We start from the raw sequence: 19,689 nt of genomic DNA on the forward strand, positions 1-19,689 counted from the left end.
CTAAAAAAAACAAAGTCAGCAGAGAGGTAAATCTCATGTCACTATTTGATGCAAAAACATGTAAAGAAAAAACTAATCTACAATCAACCGGTTGAACACACTTACATGAATTAAAATTGCATGAATGGAAAATCTAATCTATCAAACTTGAAAGCAATCAAATGACATAATGAAATCAAAGCAAAATTACAAAATGAAATCTACTCTACCTTACATTCTAATATGCTCCATGACATCTACTTCACATCTCCTTCCATGTTGAGAACATCAAAGCTTTATTCAAATTCTTCAAAATTACAAAATACAACAAAGCTCTCCAAAGCTTTCAAAAGCCATCAAGGAAGAGCTACAAACTCCAAGCTAAATAACTAAAAGCCAAGCCAAGCTAACAAATGAAGGAGAGAGATCTCCTATTTATACAAAAATATGAGAAGCCATATCATTAATGAGAGTCCATGAATCTCTCCCTCTACCTCTAGAGTCCTAATCAAAATAGGAAGTGATAAGACACATGTCTTCTTAGAGTTACAATACAATTAGGAGATGTGACACATATCCTCATGATCCCATGATTCTTTCCACTCAAATTCGAACTTGCTTTAGAGTGCCACATAAGGGTCTTCTAGAAGCCTCCTTTCAACCTACACATGTCAACAATCTCAACCCATTTGTTAGGTATAAGCATATGCACATTATTTTCTAATTTTTAACCACAAATTCACTTAAAAGGCTTAGAGTTAATAAAGATTGGAAAAACATAAATGTGGCCCAATGATAATGAGAGTGGGATGAATGTGGTGACATAGTAGTGAAATGGAGGTGACATAATGGACATAATAGTGAAAGTGTAATGGAAATGAATGACATTTTCAAGACTCAACAATCCTAACAAAGTTTCAGCCAATAAAAATATTTCTGCAGTACTGCCATTGTTTTCTCTACCCAAAATATCTAGTGACCCGACAGTAGTGTGCCTACCAAATCATCTTGGCATGCTTGCTTGAAGGAACACAGATGTGCCCCAGGTGGCATAACAATGCATCATGGAGGTGAAATTTTGGAACTTGATTACCTTCTAGGAGTGTCTGGTATGTGCTGTTGAATTCTAGATCGCCCTTGTAAAGATGTGGTCATCCCGAAGTCTCGTGCCCACAGGAGTCGAGCACAGTGATCAACGCCATGATTGGTGGTCGGCTGAGGTAATTTGCAACATTATTGGTGCTTCTCTTCTTGTACTTAATGTTCAAATGGAATTGTTGCAGGTATATGGACCATTTCTGATGTCGATCGTTCTGCAACTTCCCTTGTGTCTGTATGAACTGCAGGGGTCGGTGGTCTGTGTGGATCACCATTTCCTTCCCCAAAATTTAATGCTTCCATTGACAACAGGAATACATAATGGAATACATTTCTTTGTCATAAGTGGGATACTTTTAGAATGTGTCGAAAAGTGTTTCACTATGGTAATCCACTAGATGCCCCTATTGAATAAGAACTGCACCAATAGCATAGTCGAAGGCGTCTGTCTCAATATCAAATGGTTGCAGCAAATATGGTAATGTGAGCACTGGTGCAGAACAGAGGCGGTGCTTCAACTTAGAAAATGCCTTGTGTTGGGTTTCAGACGAAAAAACTTTGCTTTCACTCTACCCTTGGTGACTTGACTTAAAGGCCAAATGATATGAGAGAACCCCAACACGAACCTTCGGTAGAAATTGGCGAGACCAAGAAACTTGCGGAGCTCTGTTAGAGTGGTTGGGACTGGCTAACCCCGAATGACTTATATCTTGGTTGGGTCCACATGCACACTCTTCTCATTAATGATGTACCTTAGATATTGAACCTGGGTCATGCCAAAAGTGAATTTCTCCAAATTGGCACACAACTTGTGTTGTTGCAGGGTTTGAAGGACTTGTCGAATATGGTGGAGGTGCTCTTCCCAACTCTAGCTGAAGATCAAGATGTCATCTAAATACACCACCACAAATGCATTGGTGAAGGGTCACAATATGACATCCATCAATCTCATGAAGGTTGGGGGAGCATTCATAAACCCGAAAGGCATGACCAACCATTCGAAAAGGGCATCCTTGTTTTTGAAGGCAATATTCCACACATTAGAGGGTTCGATAGGCACCTGGTGATAATCGAACTTCATGTCAATCTTGTTAAAATATTTGCCCCCCTTGATCTAGTCCAGAAGGTCATCAATCTATGGGATTGGGTACCTATTCCAGATAGTCATCTTGTTCAACTCTCAATAGCCAATACAGAGTCTCTAGGTCTCATCCTTCTTCTATACCAATACAATCAGACTCCCACAAGGTGAAGAGCTTGTCTTGATGTGCCCTTTCTGCAACAGATCCTGAATCTGCCTCTTGATCTCATAATTCTTCAAAACAGAGCATCGATAGATCGATCCATTGGGTAGTGGCGCAACTAGGGTCAGATCGATGGAGTGCTTGGCCTGACAATGCAGAGGTACCCTTGTAGGTGAGGTGAAAATGTCCCTGTACTCCTCCATGACTTTGTCAATATGTTGCTGTGGTGTGGAGGATCCCTGTCTCGAAGCTGTGGCCACAACCTTCTTCTTGCCTTAAGGGTGAATCAGAAGGAAAAAAAATCTTGGTTTGGGAAATAATCTTACTGCATTGCTTTGCAGTGATCAAAGAGATGGCAGCAGTCGAGGCTACCTCTGGTATCCTGTACAACTTATTGCCCAAATTAATAATAACAAAGCAAGGTCTAGACTCAAACAACATGTTGCTTCCAGAAGTATGGTTGTCCTAATAATACATCACAAACTTCAAGAGTAGTAACATCACATAGTACCTCATCCATGAAGGGCTTGATGCTGTAGAGAAGGTAACATTGCTAGATAACGCGAAGATCTCGTCCTTGATGAAGCCACCCGATGGTGTACGATTGTGGATGTGTTGTCATCAGTAGGCCCAATCGCTTCACGACCTCTGCTGAAATGAGGTTCTTTTGGCTCCCATTATCAACAATGAACTGCATCGGAGAACCCTTCACCACATCTATGAGTGGATTGGAAGAGGCGTTCCCACTCCTCTAGATCTTCAGGCTCATTCTTCTCAATCTTGGTGGTGGCCACGGTGGCACCGGGCTCCACGTTAATGATATGCTTCCCTTTGTCATTCTCCTTATTGGGTTCTGACACATAGTCGGAACATGCGTCTGATTCGAAAGCCTTCAGATTGGCCACCAGTGACTGCTTGGCCTAACACTCACTCGTGTTGTGAGTGGAGCTCTTATGGAACTCACACCATTTTACCGTGTCCTTATTTGTCTTCGTGGTGTTATTCTTTGCTTGTGCTTCAATGGGTTGTCCTAGGTCGCCCCATATTGGCTTTGGCCTTTCCTCTGTGGTTTGGGGGTGCCTTTTCCTTGCTTCAGATTCACAGTTCCAAAGTCTCGCTTCTTCTGTTTAAACCTTTGCTCAGTGTTGACAACGTATCAATATGAAGTGCCAAGCGAGGATATGTCCAGGAACTCCATCTCGTCCTAGATGTACTTGTGTAGGTAGTCACGGTACTTGAGTACCAAATTTCGCTCATAATCCTTGATACCAAATTTTGTGCAGAGGATACAAAAAACATTTGAGAAATTTGGCACATCTTTGTCCATTCCTTGCCTTAGATTCGTCCACTTTATGTATTTATCTTCATAGCTCCCGACAGGGTAATATGGTTCCTTGATGGCGTCTCAAGAAGAATCCCAAGTGGGTGTGGGTGAAAACAATGAGGATTCCCTCTCGTCCTTTTGTTCACAGTAAGTTTCCCACCAGTCCTTGATGTGTGGGGCGGATTTGAGAAGTGCAAAAGTAATATTTTCTTGATTGGAAAAGTCATGAACTAAAAAAAATAAAAAATAAAAAATAAAATCCTTCCAACAAATTCAACCATTTATCTACGACGTATGTATCTATCTAGCCCTCAAATATGGGAATGTCAAAGCTAAATTGTACCTTAAAAGGAATGGCGCCTCCAGAGTGGTTCCTGGATGAAGATGCGTCGCCTATGGGTAGCCGTTGAAGGATCTGGGCAAAGTTATCCATCATCACGTTCCTTTGTCGCTAGAGAGCTTCTTCGAGCAATATTTTGATAGGATCTCCTGCCCCCTCGTCTTTCTTTTCTTCCGCCATGGGAGGTCATCAGGGTTTTCAAGGCTAGTCTTGCAAAGGTTCAAACAGATCAAGCCCTAAATCCTTATACCTTGACCTCGTTGGGGATATGCAAAGAAAAACAAAGAAAAAGCAAACCACTCTGATACCACTGATCCGAACTTAAACAAGAACACAACAAATTATAGATATAACCATAAATACAGAGATGCAACATAAATAACACTTAATTTCAAAAATATCAGAATACTAAAATATGCTTACAAACAGATTGGAAAATAAACTAGCTCAAGCGATGGCAGCTTATCTTTGAGAAGAGATGTGGTAGCTACATGCCTTTGAACTTTGTTACAATGAGGCTCAAGGGCTTATTTATTATTGGACAACAAGGGAAAACCCTAAACAACCAAAACCATAACCCCAGGAGATGAAATGCCAAGAGTTTGTGGGCCCCGTTGGGGTTAGTTAGGCAGCCAACTTCCTGGGGTCGTAACTTGGTCATAGTATCTCTGTTTGCATGTACGATACCTTGTTGGAAAGGTCTCTCTGAGTATTACAAGATTTGTGGCAGGCATGGGCCTGTTGCAGACCTCAAAAAAATGTCGTTTAGGGGGTCAAAACTGTTATGGAAGTTCAAGACTCGAAAAACTACTAAAAATAGTAAATGCTAAAATAAACAAGGAAAGGAATGAAACTAATTAGAGGTCTGGGTGGAATAGGCGGGTGGCCACCCATATCACCTGGATCAACTGGCGTCCACGGGTTCGAACTCGTGATCTCGGAGCAAACAAGGTAGCGTCTTACTAATGTGATGCAGGTGGTTCTTAATAACCTATTGATCTGAAATGGAGTAGATTATTAATGTTGTACTAATTCCCCATTCAGAATAAAACCCAAGATGCTTATCATTTGCTTATCAAGTGCTTAAGGATTCCCATTATTTGCTTAATTAACTGATTCCCATGAGAGTTTCTTATGTAAATGTTATAGACAATTTAACATAAAAACATATACTGAACAGTAGCAAAATAACAGCAAATAACATCAAAATACCACATACAACATAGATTTTATGAGGAGTTCACCCCTCCTAGGCTACGTCTCCTTGGTCCAGCTTCCAATGCTTGGACCTCTCTATTATGCTCAAAATTACAACAAAAGTGTGTTTACAATGCTGAAATGCCTCTGAAACCTGTCTCAATGAGTTCATAATAGCCAAAACTGTTAGAATTCACTCTTTTTGCACCTAATTTGGATAAGAACTGAAGAAGTTATGACCTTTCCCAGTTCTCCCACAATTTGTTCCACAATTTTCTCCACATCCGGCATCATCCTACAAATTAGCCCAAAAATCTGCTAACTGGGAGAATATTTCACCATGCGGCAAGCCTTAACCTGTCAGTCATATCGCAAATCGCAATCGGCAAGTGTTGCGGGCTTATGGTATGTGAATAGAAACAAACGATTTGCGATTATGATATCATAAACCCGATGGGATATTAAACTGCAATTTATAGTGGCATCACATCCAGGGACTTTATCACATTTTGTAATTCGACGGATAACTGGGGTTTTATACATATGTGAGACCTATCCACAGATTGTGATTTGCGATAGTGATTGATCATATCGCAACCCAAACCTCGCCAGGGGCCGATTCTGTCGTACTTCACCCCCTTCGACGATTGCGATTGCGATTTGTGATTGTCTTATCACTTCGCAACCCTGACTGTTTTGGAGCCGATTTGAAACACCTTTCTACCTGTGACTGCGATTTATGAAATGCAAGGGCCAATGGTGGACTGCCACTTGGCGCCTCCTCATTTGCTAAAGCGTTTTTCCATGTCATCCAATCCTGTCATGTAGACAAGTCAAACTTGAACTTTGACTTGCTCTAAATTCTGCATACGAGCTCGGATTTGAGTGTCGTTCACACTGTTGGATTCGGAATGACGAGATTGATCCGAAGCTAAGTTTAACAAAAATTTGACACTTTGATTTTTGAGCATAATTTTGAGCACCTGATCACTCCTCCCCACTGGAAGTCTTTTGGACCCCAAAATATCACTTTCAATTGATCAGCAGGGGAGGGTACAGTTCCCTCACCTCCCCATATTCAATCCATTTGCCATTTGATTTATTTGTACCTTTGAGACCCACTCGTAGATAATCAAAATTTCCCTCTTTGATGACCTCATTCTTCTGTCAAGTATGGTGTCTTGTTGAAGCTCATCAAGAAATTCTGGAGAAAAACCTTCAATTGATGGTATCTGTACACTTTCTCCTTGATCTTTGATCAAAGGAGGCTCATACAATCTCAAATTTTCAACATTAACAATGGAATAAATTTGCATATATGAGAGCATAATGGATTGGTTTCAATTTTTTATCTTCACCTTGAAGCCTTTCCTTGCTAATGTAAAGCCAAACTTCATCACCTACTTGAAATTGATGATCCACACGATGCTTATCATGCCTTGCCTTATACTTGCCTTGACTCTTTTCTTGTTGTTCTTGAACTGTTTGGTGAACCACTAAATTTCTTGATGAATTTATTTTCTATGTCTATGTATCTAGGTCCATCTACAACTACATCTTTCTCAAAAATGAAATCCAAAGGTGATTTAGGCAAATAACCAAGACATGCCTCAAAAGGCGAAGTTAGAGTAGAAGAGTGTTTTGCTCAGTTGTAAGCATGTTGAATATAATGCAATTGTTCATCCCACAACTTAGGATGTTTGCTAGAATATCCTCTTAGCAAATGAATAATTGTCCTGTTAACCACTTTAGTTTGACCATCTGTTTGCAAATGGAAGGTTGTACTTTTCTTCAACTTGGTGTCCATCAAGTTCCATAAATTTGACCAAAAATTCCCAACAAACCGAGAATCACGATCACTTCCAATAGAAGTAGGTAATCCAAAATGAACCCATACATTTTGAAAGAAAAGTTGAGCTATTTGTTCAACTGTAATTTGTTTTTTTACAAGGCATTAATATGCACATCTTGCTGAACCTACCACAACTACGTACAAATAATCATGACCTTTTCTTGATACAGAAAGACCTCCTACAAAATCCATAGAAACACTTTCCCATGGACGTGAAGGCACTAAAAGTGGTGTGTACAATCCTAATTTCCTATTACTAAGCTTACTGATTGCACACAATGAACAACCTCTATTAAAATGTGACACACTTTCAAGCATACGAGGCTAGTAAAAATACCGTCGAAGATTTGCCACTGTTTTACTTACACTGAAATGTCCAACAATAAGAGAAGTGTGCGCTTCCCTTGTGACATTTACTCTCTCTCCTTGTGGAACACAAAGTTTTCCCAAATTATATAATAGATTATCATGTACATGGTAGTCTAATTCCTCAACTTGGTGTCCTTGACTCAAGTTTGAATATACCTCTTGAAAGTCAACATCATGTGCATATTGTTCAACATAACTTTCAGGAAAAACATAATGATTCTTGAGTAAAATGGCTACATTAACAACTAGTCTAGAAAGCATATCATCAACTCTGTTATAAATACCTTTCTTGTACCTGATTACCAAGTGGAATTGCAGTAAGAATCCCATCCAACAAAAGTGCCTCGATTGCTACAATTTTGTTTGAGATTGCAGATATTACAAAGGTTGATGATCGATGTGAATAATGGTTTCTTTTCCCATTAAATAATGCTTCCATTTCTTCACACTTTGCACCAATGCGTAAAGCTCTTTATCATATGTAGAATAGTTAATAACAACACCATTAAAAATCTCAGAATGAAATGAAATGGGCTTACCATGTTGTAAAAGAAATGCACCCATGGCGTAGTCACTTGCTTCTGTTTGTATTTCAAATGGTTGTTTCAAATCTGACAATGCTAAATTTGGGGTTGAACTGATCTTTTGTTTTAAAGCATTAAATGTCTTTTGATGTTTGCCTCCCCACTGGAAGACAACCTTCACGTTGGTCAAAGCATGTAGTGGAACTGCTATGGAGATAAATTGGAAATGAACTTCTTCTAGTACTTCGATGCTCCCAGAAAAATCCTTACTTCTGTGACTGATTTGGGTATTGGCCAATTCACAATGACCAAAACTTTAGAGGGGTCAATCTTCAGCTCACCTCCTCCAACTATGTGGCCCAAATACACTAAGGAAGTTTTCCCGAATTCACATTTAGACATCTTCAGAAATAACTATTTTTTTTTCAAGACATCCAACACTTTCCTCACATGCTTGACATGCTCTTCTCGTGATTTGATGAATATCAAAATATCATCTAAATATACAATTACAAACTCATCAAGAAAGGATATTAAAACAACATTCATAACTCTCATGAATGTAGTTGGAGCGTTGCAAAGACCAAAAGGCATAACCAACCACTCAAACAATCCCTGTTTGGTTTTAAAAGCAATCTTCCAAATATCCTCCTCAGTTATTCTAACTTGATGATATCCACTTCTCAAGTCTAATTTAGTGAAATATTTTTCATTCTTCAACTGATCTAGCAAATCATCTATTCTGGGTAGTGGGTATCAATTCTTTATGGTAATTTTATTCAAAGCTCGATAATCTACACACATGCGCCAAGTTCCATCTTTCTTGGGTACCAAAACAATTGGTGAACCACATGGCAAAGTAGAGGGATGAATTACACCTTTATCTAACAATTCCTGGACTTGTTTCTTAATTTCTAAACTTTCCAGAATTGACATTCGATACATACCGATATTTGGGAGTGGACAATCTTGTTGTAGCTGAATTTCATGTTGAATTCCCCTTTTTGGTGGCAATCCCTTTGGTTCTTGAAACACATCTCCATATTGATTGACCACATCAACCAATTCGGCTTTTAGCTTCACGTCACAACCTGCAAAGGATTCACGCTCCGTGTCATTCTTCTACTTGATCATAAGGAGCACAAGATTCTTGCTGGAATTGACTAGTCGCTTTATTTGCATGTGCTTGCTAAAGACATATTAAGCTTTCTATGATGGGATCTCACAATATACTCCACTCCATCTTTGAACAAATGATATTTGTTCTCAAATCTATGGAAAACGACTTTCCAGTCATACAAATACGGGCTTCCCAACACAATTCCAGAAATATCCAGTGACACTACATCTAATTCGACTTCGTTAATGAAATTGGCAGTAATAGAAAACCTAAAAACGCATTTCCTTGTGACCTAAAGATTTGCATCCTTGGTTATCCAACCCAACGAATATAGTTTATGATGAGACACGGTTTCTAGATTCAACTTCTTGACCAAGTCTGTAGAAATTAAATTTGCCTGGGATTTCTCAAACAACATATCAATGTTGGTGTGTTTGGAAATAGCTTTGATATGGAACAACTCAATTCTGTTTTCTTCATTTGAAGCATTGTTGGAGTTATTTGCTGCGCTGGTGCTTGCCACGGCTTCCTCTTTGCTTGTTTTTGCCACGACTTTTCCTTTAGTGACTGTGGCTACAATCTTTGTTTCATCACCTCAGTCAAAACCCAAGTCTTGTTCACGTCTTGTTGCACAGCAACGTTTGTCTTTTGTTTCCCTTTATTGTTAAATTTCTTCGGTCTTAATTCAGGATAGAGCTTCCAGCAATGCGCTTTATCATGGCCCTCTTTGGAACAATTCTTCCACATGGGTTTCTCCCCTTCTTTCTTAACAAAATCATTTTTCTTCCGCTTTCCTTTAGATTTCTTTCCTTTTTTCACCACTCTCGAATGACTTCTTGTTACCTTCTTCTTGTACATTTTTCCCTCCTAGTTTGAGGCGTGTAGCTTGAACATAGACCTCATCAAGATTCATGGGATTAAACATAAGAATGGTGTGTCGAAGATAGCTATGCAAAACTCCTATGTATTTCATCAAAGTATCTTGTGACTGCAAGTCTACTCCTAGCATAAGAGCTCTTCTCCTAAACTCCCGAGTATACTCTTGCACATTTTGACCTTTTAATTGTTTGAAAGTTTCCCAATTCATGATAGCTTTTTTCATATGAGATAAAGGGTAGAATTGTCTTTTTATAGCAGCAATGAAATTAGGCCAAGTAATAGAGATCTTACCATGTTTTTTGATCTTGTCTTGAGTCCTTGATTCCCACCAAATGAGTGCTGCACCCTCCATTCTCAATGAAGCCAACTGAATTTTGATATCATCCTCTTGAAGGTTCTGAATTCTACAATACACCTCCAATTGACGAATCCAATTATCAAGCTTCTCTGCATTCACTTCACCATTATACATGGGCAACTCGAATTTAACATCAAGTTTTAGAAAAGGTGATTTACTAGTTCCTTTTGAAGAATGATGATGAGTATGAGTAAGGGTTTATTAGTGGAAGAGTGTAAAGATAGTTGTGACGAATATGATGAAGAAGATGGTGGAGAGGGTGGAGGTTTGTCCCCATTCCCATTACCTCCTCCTGAAGAACCTTCTCCTTTGGGAGGTTTGGAACTTTCTCCTTGCAACTTGCTATTCCTCTCTTCATAGAGGACCTTCACCATCTCTGTCATATCAAAGAAATCCTTTCTGAAGGTCTTCTCATATTCTGTCATGTTTGTAGGTTCTCCTTCACGAGACATGGTCTCTGAAGACTCAATTGCAACTTCTGCAACTTGAGAGGCTAAACTGGTGTTGGAGATTGTGGCAACCTTTCTCTTCTTCCACTGGAGCCAAATACAGGGCTTTCAACCAACTTTCCTTCACCTCTTTTGAGTTTTAACCTTGCTAGCATGACACAAAACTAACAAACAATAAAATCCTTCTTTCACAAAGAATATCTAGTAAGCAAAAACCAGTGCTCTGATACCAACTTGATCTGAAATGGAGCAGATTATTAATGTTCTGCTAATTCCCCATTCAGAACAAAACCCAAGATGATTATCGTTTGCTTATCAAGTACTTAAGAATTCCCATTGTTTGCTTAATTAACTGATTCCCATGAGAGTTTCTTATGTAATTGTTATAAACAATTTAACATAAAAACATATGCTGAACAGTAGCAAAATAACAGCAAAGAACATCAAAATACAACACACAACATAGAGATTTGATGAGGAGTTCACCCCTGGGCTATGTCTCCTTGGTCCAACTTCCAATGCTTGGGCCTCTCATTATGCTAAAAATTCCAACAAAAGTGTATTTACAATGCTCAAATGCCTATGAAACCTGTCTGAATGAGTTCAGAATAGCCAAAACTACTAGAATTCACTCTTTTTGCACCTAATTTGGATAAGAACTGAAGAATTTATGACCTCTCCCAGTGCTCCCACAATTTGTTCCACATTTTTCTCCACATCTGGCATGATCCTACAAATTAGTCCCAAAATCCGCTAACTGGGCGAATATTTTGCCACGCAGCGTGCCTTAACTTGTCAGTCGTATCACAAATCGCAATCAATAAGTGTTGCAGGCTTATGGTCTATGAATAGAAACATGCAATTTGCGATTGTGATTTATAGTGGCATCGCATTCGGGGAATTTATCGCATTTCGAAATTCGGTGGATAACTGGGGTTTTATACATGTGCGGCACCTGTCCACCAATTGCGATTTGCGATAGCGATTGATCGCATCGCAACCCAAACCTCACCGGGGGCCGATTCTGTCGTACTTCACTCGCTTCGCCGATTGTGATTGTCTTACCGCATTGCAACCCTGGTTGTTTTGGGGCCGATTTGAAACACCTTTCCACCTGCGATTGTGACTTACGAAATGGGGAGCCTAATGGCAGACTGCCACTTGGTGCCTCCTCATTCGCTGAAGGGCTTTTCCATGTCATCCAATCTTGCCATGTAGACAAGTCAAACTTGAACTTTGACTTGCTCTAACTTCTGCATACGAGCTCAGATTTGAGTGTCATTCACACTATTGGATTCAGAATGACGAGCTCTTCGATCTGAAGCTAAGTTTAACAAAATTCTGACACTTTTATTTTTGAGCATAATTTTGAGCACCTGATCACCCATGTAGTGAATACCCTTATAAAGTTTCGTTGAAATCCAATTGGGGACGGGTTCGGGGCTAAGCCCCTGGCCCCCGGTCACCTTGTATCCATGAGACCACAGGTGAAAGGGAGACGAGGGTTTGAGGCTTATCCACAACTCGAGGTTCTGGAACTTACCATATAATCAGAGGCACAAAGGGAAAGAGTTAACGGAAGGGGGCTAACCCTTAGCCCAAGCCCAGGTCATGTGGCGGTTGATAGAACCATGGGCGCGAAAGGAGGAACCAAGAGCAAGTTGGCGTAGGAATTTGGGGCCAACCTTAGGTTCTATGGAACCATGGCCTGACAAATTGGGCCATATGTCGACGGGGGCGGGCGGTTAGCCTTAGCCCACGGGTGCCCACGAGTGTATGGCCCATGTGGCCCAAATTTTCCGCCCATAGGGGTCATTGGGAATTTAATCAGATTGACAATTTGCACCCGAAACTACTCGAATCTCACCGGTGCTGGGCAAAAATATTGCTGGGCAAAAATATAGCTCAATGGTTCCTGGAAAGGCGAAATTCGTAAAACAATTAGCAGGGGAGTCTAGTTTATAGAGTTGTTAGAAACACAACTTCTCTAGAGCATAACTTTCTCAATTTTTGGTCAAATTGAGCCCAACAAGAGCCCAAATCGAGGTTTTTGATTGTTTTGGAGTTGTTGGAGACATTATTTTTACATTCTGAGCATTATAAATCCATGAAATCACATATTTTAGCACTTAATAAAAAGGCCCAACATTGGAAGCTAGACCAGGAGATGTAGCCCATGAGGGGTGAACTCCTTTACCATTTTGCTGTCATCTGTTGCTATGTATGACATATTTGTCTCTATTTTTATGCTGAAAACTGAGTTTAAAAACCATTAATTTATGTACTTTTGCAAATTGATCTATTGCCTAAAAGACATAAAAATTTACTTGCAAATTTTCAATAAAACTTCAAGTTTGTAATGCAGAACATTCAATATGTGAAACATACATGGAATGCAACTTCCATAATGTAATTTCATAATAAAAGTAACACATGGGAAGCATGATGCAACCCCCCAAGTCATTCATTCAACTCCTCCTTTGCTAAAACAAGAAGTGGGGATGGTGACTTTTGCAAAACGAAACTCCTTCACAAGCGAATACTCTAACTAAGATCAAAATGACAAACTTGTTTTTGGGCATGCATGATTTCTTAAAACTATTGATAAACTCGTATCAAATTAATAATTTTAGTAAAAAAAATATTTTTTTGGAGGTTAAATAACTTTTTTAAAGCTAAAACACTCAAGGATATTCATATTATAAACAAAAACGAGGTACAACCAATTACCGACATAGGGTTTTCTTAAGGGAAACCAATCTCCCCACTAGCGTAAATCATGCTTCTTCATTGTTTAGACAAAAAGAAAATATGCAAAAACTAGTTACCTAGTACTAATAATAAGCATCAGTAAACTTAAAAAGATAAATGTTAGGGCCCAAGCTTGAGATCATCCATTTGGTTGTGGGGATTTCTCCTTGACCTACATCTCTATGTTTAGAGCTAAGGATGAAGGTTGTTCCTTTCCTGCCTAAGTGGTAGATTTGGGCTGGGTGTCAATAGACTCCCCGTCGTGCTAATTAGTTTCTCCCTTTGGGACTTGGGTACTGCAATCTCCATGCCAAACACCACTTTAAAAATGGCCTCAATTTTTCCTTCAAATATTCTAATGGTATGTGATATTTATTCATGATCAACCTTATTTGTTTCTAAGGCATGTCTAATGATATTATTCACTGGTTAGTATCTCTCTACATTTTTTTAGAATTCAGTTTGTTTGGTGCAAGAGTGAATTGGATTAGAGACTAACTCACATACTTCCTCCATAATTTATGTTGTAGATAGATTCATTTTTCTATCTTCCATTGCCTTCTCAATTTGCTCAATTTCATTTTGTGCCACATATGAGAAAATGGCATAATATGCTTTCTTTGCTTCCATGCCTCGCCAACTGCCATGGATGGGTGAACAAGATGAGAAGTAGTAGACACTTGACCCGTACCCCAACATCTTTTGTGGTTCTTGCCCACATTGACTCAATCCTCTCTACTTGCCATGCCAACTCTTTGAATTTATTAGCCTTTGCACCTTTATAACTATATGGAAGTCCCAACTAAATAGAAATTAAACAGGAATTGTGTCAAATTGTGTAGGCCTAGCTTAGCTCCCTCTCAACTCATTTTGGATTCTCCTTGACCAAAACCCTTTGTAGCAAGAACACCTAGTGGGGATCGAAACTTAATCAGTGTTTGGTGAAATAGAGCCATAACAAAAAAAGGAGAACCTCATGAGCTATTTAGAGAGAGTTTTGCTAAAGACTGACTAGCTTTGCCAACGATCCTCCATTATGCTCCCTTTCCTCCGACATACTTAGACCAAAATCAACTACATTCAAACACCTACTGAGGAAATGACTAAAATGAACTTCATAATTGGAACACGATTCCTTACCTTGGCATAATGACACCACATGAAACTTGACTATCCTTGCTCTATCATTCCACTGCTATGAACCATCAACCTATGTTTGCTAGTCCCGTCTACCATGGATTGCATAAATAAATGATTTGCACAATCAAATTAAGGGGGAGTTTCCACTCCTCCCCATTATTTGCACTCCCGTCACACTAGGCAACCAAGTACTATGCTAGCCTTGGTGTTGATATGGGTGGTAGGTTAGGCGAGGTGGTGGATGTGCAACTTGGTGGGTTATCGCATCTCCACCTATCATCACTCCATTCGATAAATTTATTATGTTTATTACAAGAACTACAAGCAAGATAATTTTTTTGATGAGTTATTTTTCTACTTGGGAATTAAAAAAAAAATTCATACATTATTGATATTAGTCACTCTTTTGAAAGCTTTACTTCTGCAATCTAAATAAATTCTTATATCTGATACCCTTCCACCTATAAGAAAGATGTTTGATGTTTAGATTCATTCTCTTCCATAACCCACTAACCATTAAACGCGAGGGAGGAAGAAAAGGTGATGAATCATTGCACACCTGTAGCCTCCATCCTTTTTTGAATTAATTAACATGCATCAAATTTGTTACCACAATAACCATTTGTAATAAGCTATCAATTAATGATAAGCATGTTTGAAATGTTGACTTTATGTGATATTGTCACCTTGCATTTAAGGAGAAATATAATACCTAAACTTGATTATTGTTCCATGATTTATCACCACCTTTCATTTGATCAAGAATATAAGATTAAATAACTCTCGTTATAAACCAAGCTATGTAGACATTGCCACTACAAGGATAGTTATTTAGGCTACTTTCAAATTGACCAAAAATTCATTGCTATAAGTGTAGAATAAAGTACTTGTTAACGTGGAAAGAAATCCCATCATGGAGACATGCCATTGTAGTATTAGGTTGCATTAAGAGTACATTATCAAGTAAGGGAGGAGCCACAATGCATGAACCTACAATATTGATGATGTTAATATTGAAGGGAGTAATGATGCTATCACATTAATGTAAAGACTTACACGAATTGACAAAGCTTTTAATATGGAATGCCACATAAATACCCTTTATTTCAAAAATTAAAGAGTAAACATATAACTTCAATATTATTAATCATATATATATATATATGTGTGTGTGTGTGTATATATATATATTTAACAGGGAAGACCCAATGACTAATATATATTTTTAGCAGGAAAGACCCAATGACTAAGCAAGAGTCGAGACATCCCGTATTGAACACAAACGGAGTGAAAACTCTCTGGGCCGTCTACTCCTTGAGCCTAACCGATACATACTACATCATGCTTCGAGAGACTTGAACTTGGGTGAGTGGGGTGACAAGCTATAATCCCAACCACTTGAGCTAAGAAGCATTGTCAAATATTATTAATCATATTAATAGTGAAATATGGTAAGATAGTAAGATCAATTCAAAAACTAACAATCCCATACCAAATTTATATCAAACCCAGAATTTATAATCCAAAACCAACACATTTTAATTGAGAAAGCTTTTAAGAAAGAGAGATGACCCTCAACAATGTGGGAAATCATTGAATAACAAAATTTATTGTCACGTTTTCTATATGGAAGAGATATTGTCATGTAGCAAGGAAAATGTCACATAGTTTTAAATTAAAAAATTAAAAAATATAAAAAAAATACAAATACACTTTAAAATAAAAATATAATTAAATTTTATTGTCATGCAGCAAGGAAAATGTCACATAGTTTTAAATAAAAAAATATTTATATTAAAAATTAAAAAATACAAATATACTTTAAAATAAAAAATATAATTAAAATTTTAAACTTTAAGATAAAAAATGTGATCTATTTCACAATTTTAAATTTAATAGTCGATACTTTAACTTAAAATAAAATATGGATGGGATAACTGCAAATTCTATTTCAAACATCAAAATTCTAGAAACTAAAATCTCCACATCTATTTCAAACACCAAAATTCTAGAGACCAAAATTTGGTAATCATACTTGTTTTTATATAGAAAATAAATTATACATAAAATTTAGAAAAAGATCCGGCAAAAAAAATCATGGGAATTATACCTGGAAGAACAATGGTCTCGGAAAGAATTGAGCTTGACGTTGAAGGGCAGATTACATGCGCTTTTCAGTACAAAATAAAATATATTTCAAGGAGAAAGGCTAGAATATGGGAAACGCAAATGATGGAGTTCTCTGTTTGGAGGGTGGTTGGTTTTTGCAGTTATATTTCCACAATACACCTAAAAAATAGTTTTTCCTTGAAAACCTCCTCGCAACCTTCTAAGCCTATTTAGTCCAAGAACTCTAGCATTTGCACGGGAACCCCTAGAAAGTTTCTCCAAGGGACTTCCTCACCTTTATTTGGGAGTATCTTCGGTTGCGATTCTTTGAATTTCCCAGAAACGGCTGAACCCTACACTGGAACGAGACACCACCGTCATCTTTAACTGTTTCGGCTTTTGAAAGAAAGGGCGTATTCTGTGCATAAAATCGCATTATTTAACGTTCGAGGGTTTTGACAATGGACTGGTGTTTTGGCTTTTGGGGAAGAATGGCGAAGAATGTTCGATGCTATTGATTGTATATTGAACAGGCTTCTTATGAAGCTATGCAGCTATGTTAGCAGACCGGAAAGAACATCGGTGCTTGTTTTGGGCGCTCGCAAGGGTAATTAGCTGGGCAGATTGGAGAATTGTTTACAGCAAAGCTTCACTGCCATGGCTGCCAGCAGGAGCGAGGAGGAGCAGTTGAAGCACAATGGCACATCTGACTCCGCAGTTGCTTCTTCTTCTTCTACGTCCTCCGAACTATTTGTTCGTCTTGGTCCGCCCCTGAATGATAAGGTACCGCATGTTTTTTTAATTGATTTCTGTTTTTGTATTCGTTAAAATATATGAGTTGTGTTTGCTCACTCCACAGAAACTTAAATCTGCTTCCGCTGTAATGTCGGAAACGTGGTTTTGTAAAATCAAACTCTCTCCTTAGAAACCGTCTATGCAATGTGGCTGCTGAGGATTGATTGCAGAAGCTTATTTCATTCATTTATTATTATACAAATTTTCCTGTAAGAAAGACAACCTGCATCTTAAAACGACGTAGGTTGCATAGCTGCACACCGTAAGCCGCCTTGCTAACACAAACTCAACAAGGTGGGAGAGTTTCAAGACAAAAACAGTTTCACACTGGTTACGACAGATCCAATGCCTTTGATTGATGTGATAGCATCTTTCACATCTTACCTCATTTTGATGCGAACAGTAATTCTAACAGTGCTGGTGGTTTTGGTGTCATGCCTTGTGGTTGTTATATATGTGATGCCTTGTGGTTGTTATATATGTGATGTCCACAATAATTGCACTTATCTTACTACAGTGGCATAGCCCTATTTTGGGATTTTATTAAACATTACTACTAATTTCTCCTCGACACTTCTCTTCCTTTGAGAATGTATCATTTTTTTTCACCATCATGACCTAAAGAAAGGTTGGGGTCATTCTCTGTATAGTATCTGCCAACCATTGTAATTTGCAGGATAGTAAGCTCTTTTTTGAAATAATACAACTGGTGATTCAGTTGGCAAATGGGAATTGTGAAAGTTTTCGTCTGTTTAATTCTGTTTTCTTAACATACTTTTGCAAGTACAACAGCTCTTGGCAGCAAACTTAGGAGATAGTAGCTATGAATGCTGGAATATTTTCTCTTAACATACTTTTGCAAGTACAACAGCTCTTGGCAGCAAACTTAGGAGATAATAGCTATGAATGCTGGAATATTTTCATTATTGGCACAATTTCACAATTAAAAACAAAGTTTCACGGGATAGGCTGCAAATAATAGTAGATATGTTTTTGTTAGTAGATGTATTGTTGTTTGTTTTAAGACTGCAAAAATTGGATTTGGCAGTATAACAGGCAAGGAGTTGAAGAGTTTAATTTTGTTTGTTCTTGTAATTTTAGAGCTAGCATAGATCCATCTTAATCTCCCTTCTATTAAGAATCAATCAAGAAGGATCAAAAAACTTGAGGTGCCTAGGGTTTACACACATACATGTGTATATGTATGTGTATATATTAATGGGCATCTCTCCCCTACCTAGGCTGTAGGGCACCTCGCTTCTCTTGGTCCAATCACAATTCAGCACAGGTGGGAGGAGATCTGCCATGTCTGTACGTAATCTTTATTAGCCAAACTAAAAAGAATTGAAGTTCATGCACTCTATTACCCAATTGGGGAGAGATGTGTCCCATCCATCTGTAACACTCATAAACCAAAATAAACAAAATTGAGGTCTGTATTGTAATAAATAAAATAAACCAGCATAGATCCATATTAACCCTGGATCTTCAAAGTTGCACATCTGTCTCTTTTTGATCCTTCATGGTGTTTAATAGATCTGGAGTTAAAATGAATCTTTTCTATTTACTTGTAACATTGGTTTGTGATCATGTTGTTGACTTCAAGTTTGTGCTGTCTTGGTGATGTTTGTATTTCTTCTTATGTGTTAGTAACTATTAATCACTAGAATCAATTGATTTCCAAATAAACAGAGGAAATTTATTGATATATTGTTTGATTTATCACAGCACAGATCCACTAAAAGCTAAAAAGTGTTAGTTTTTCAGGGCCAGTATGCACAAGAAGACAATAGATAATTTTCACATTAGACAATATTAAAATTTCACATTACCTTTATTAAATTTGTTTCAAAATTGGGATAGTCGAGGATAAGATTTATCCTCCAGCCAAACCTGGGCCAACAAAAAAAATTGGTCTCCCTTATTTAAAATTGTTTTTTTTTACAATTTCAGCCCTACTGCTAAATTGAGCAGATTATGTTGCCTGCAGCTCAACTAAGAACAAGTGTAAGTTCTTTGAAAACAAAACAGCCAATGGAAGGAACAGTCTATTGCCTACCTGACTCCCTCTTTATACACCTTCGAGGAAACTGGGGCAGTTTCATAACCAACTTTCTCTAGCTTTTAGAAGTTCGAAGGCTGTATACACCTTTGAGGAAAG

General features: G+C 38.1%; 1 protein-coding gene across 1 annotated transcript in view; it reads left to right on the top strand.

The window, feature by feature from the left end:
- Positions 1-16,830: 16,830 nt before the first annotated feature.
- The window catches only part of CSTF77 (Tetratricopeptide repeat (TPR)-like superfamily protein), a 409,448-nt gene continuing 406,589 nt past the window's right edge, over positions 16,831-19,689 (top strand). Inside the window, exon 1 of the mRNA XM_089430577.1 lies at positions 16,831-17,516. Within this exon, the coding sequence (XP_089286703.1) occupies positions 17,391-17,516 (126 nt within the window). The 5' untranslated portion in view covers positions 16,831-17,390. The remainder of the gene's footprint in view (positions 17,517-19,689) is intronic.

The sequence above is a fragment of the Pinus tabuliformis genome, chromosome 5_1 (genome assembly GCF_031772625.1).
Source record: "Pinus tabuliformis cultivar Carrire ecotype Pingquan chromosome 5_1, CPIR1, whole genome shotgun sequence".
NCBI lineage: Eukaryota > Viridiplantae > Streptophyta > Pinopsida > Pinales > Pinaceae > Pinus > Pinus tabuliformis.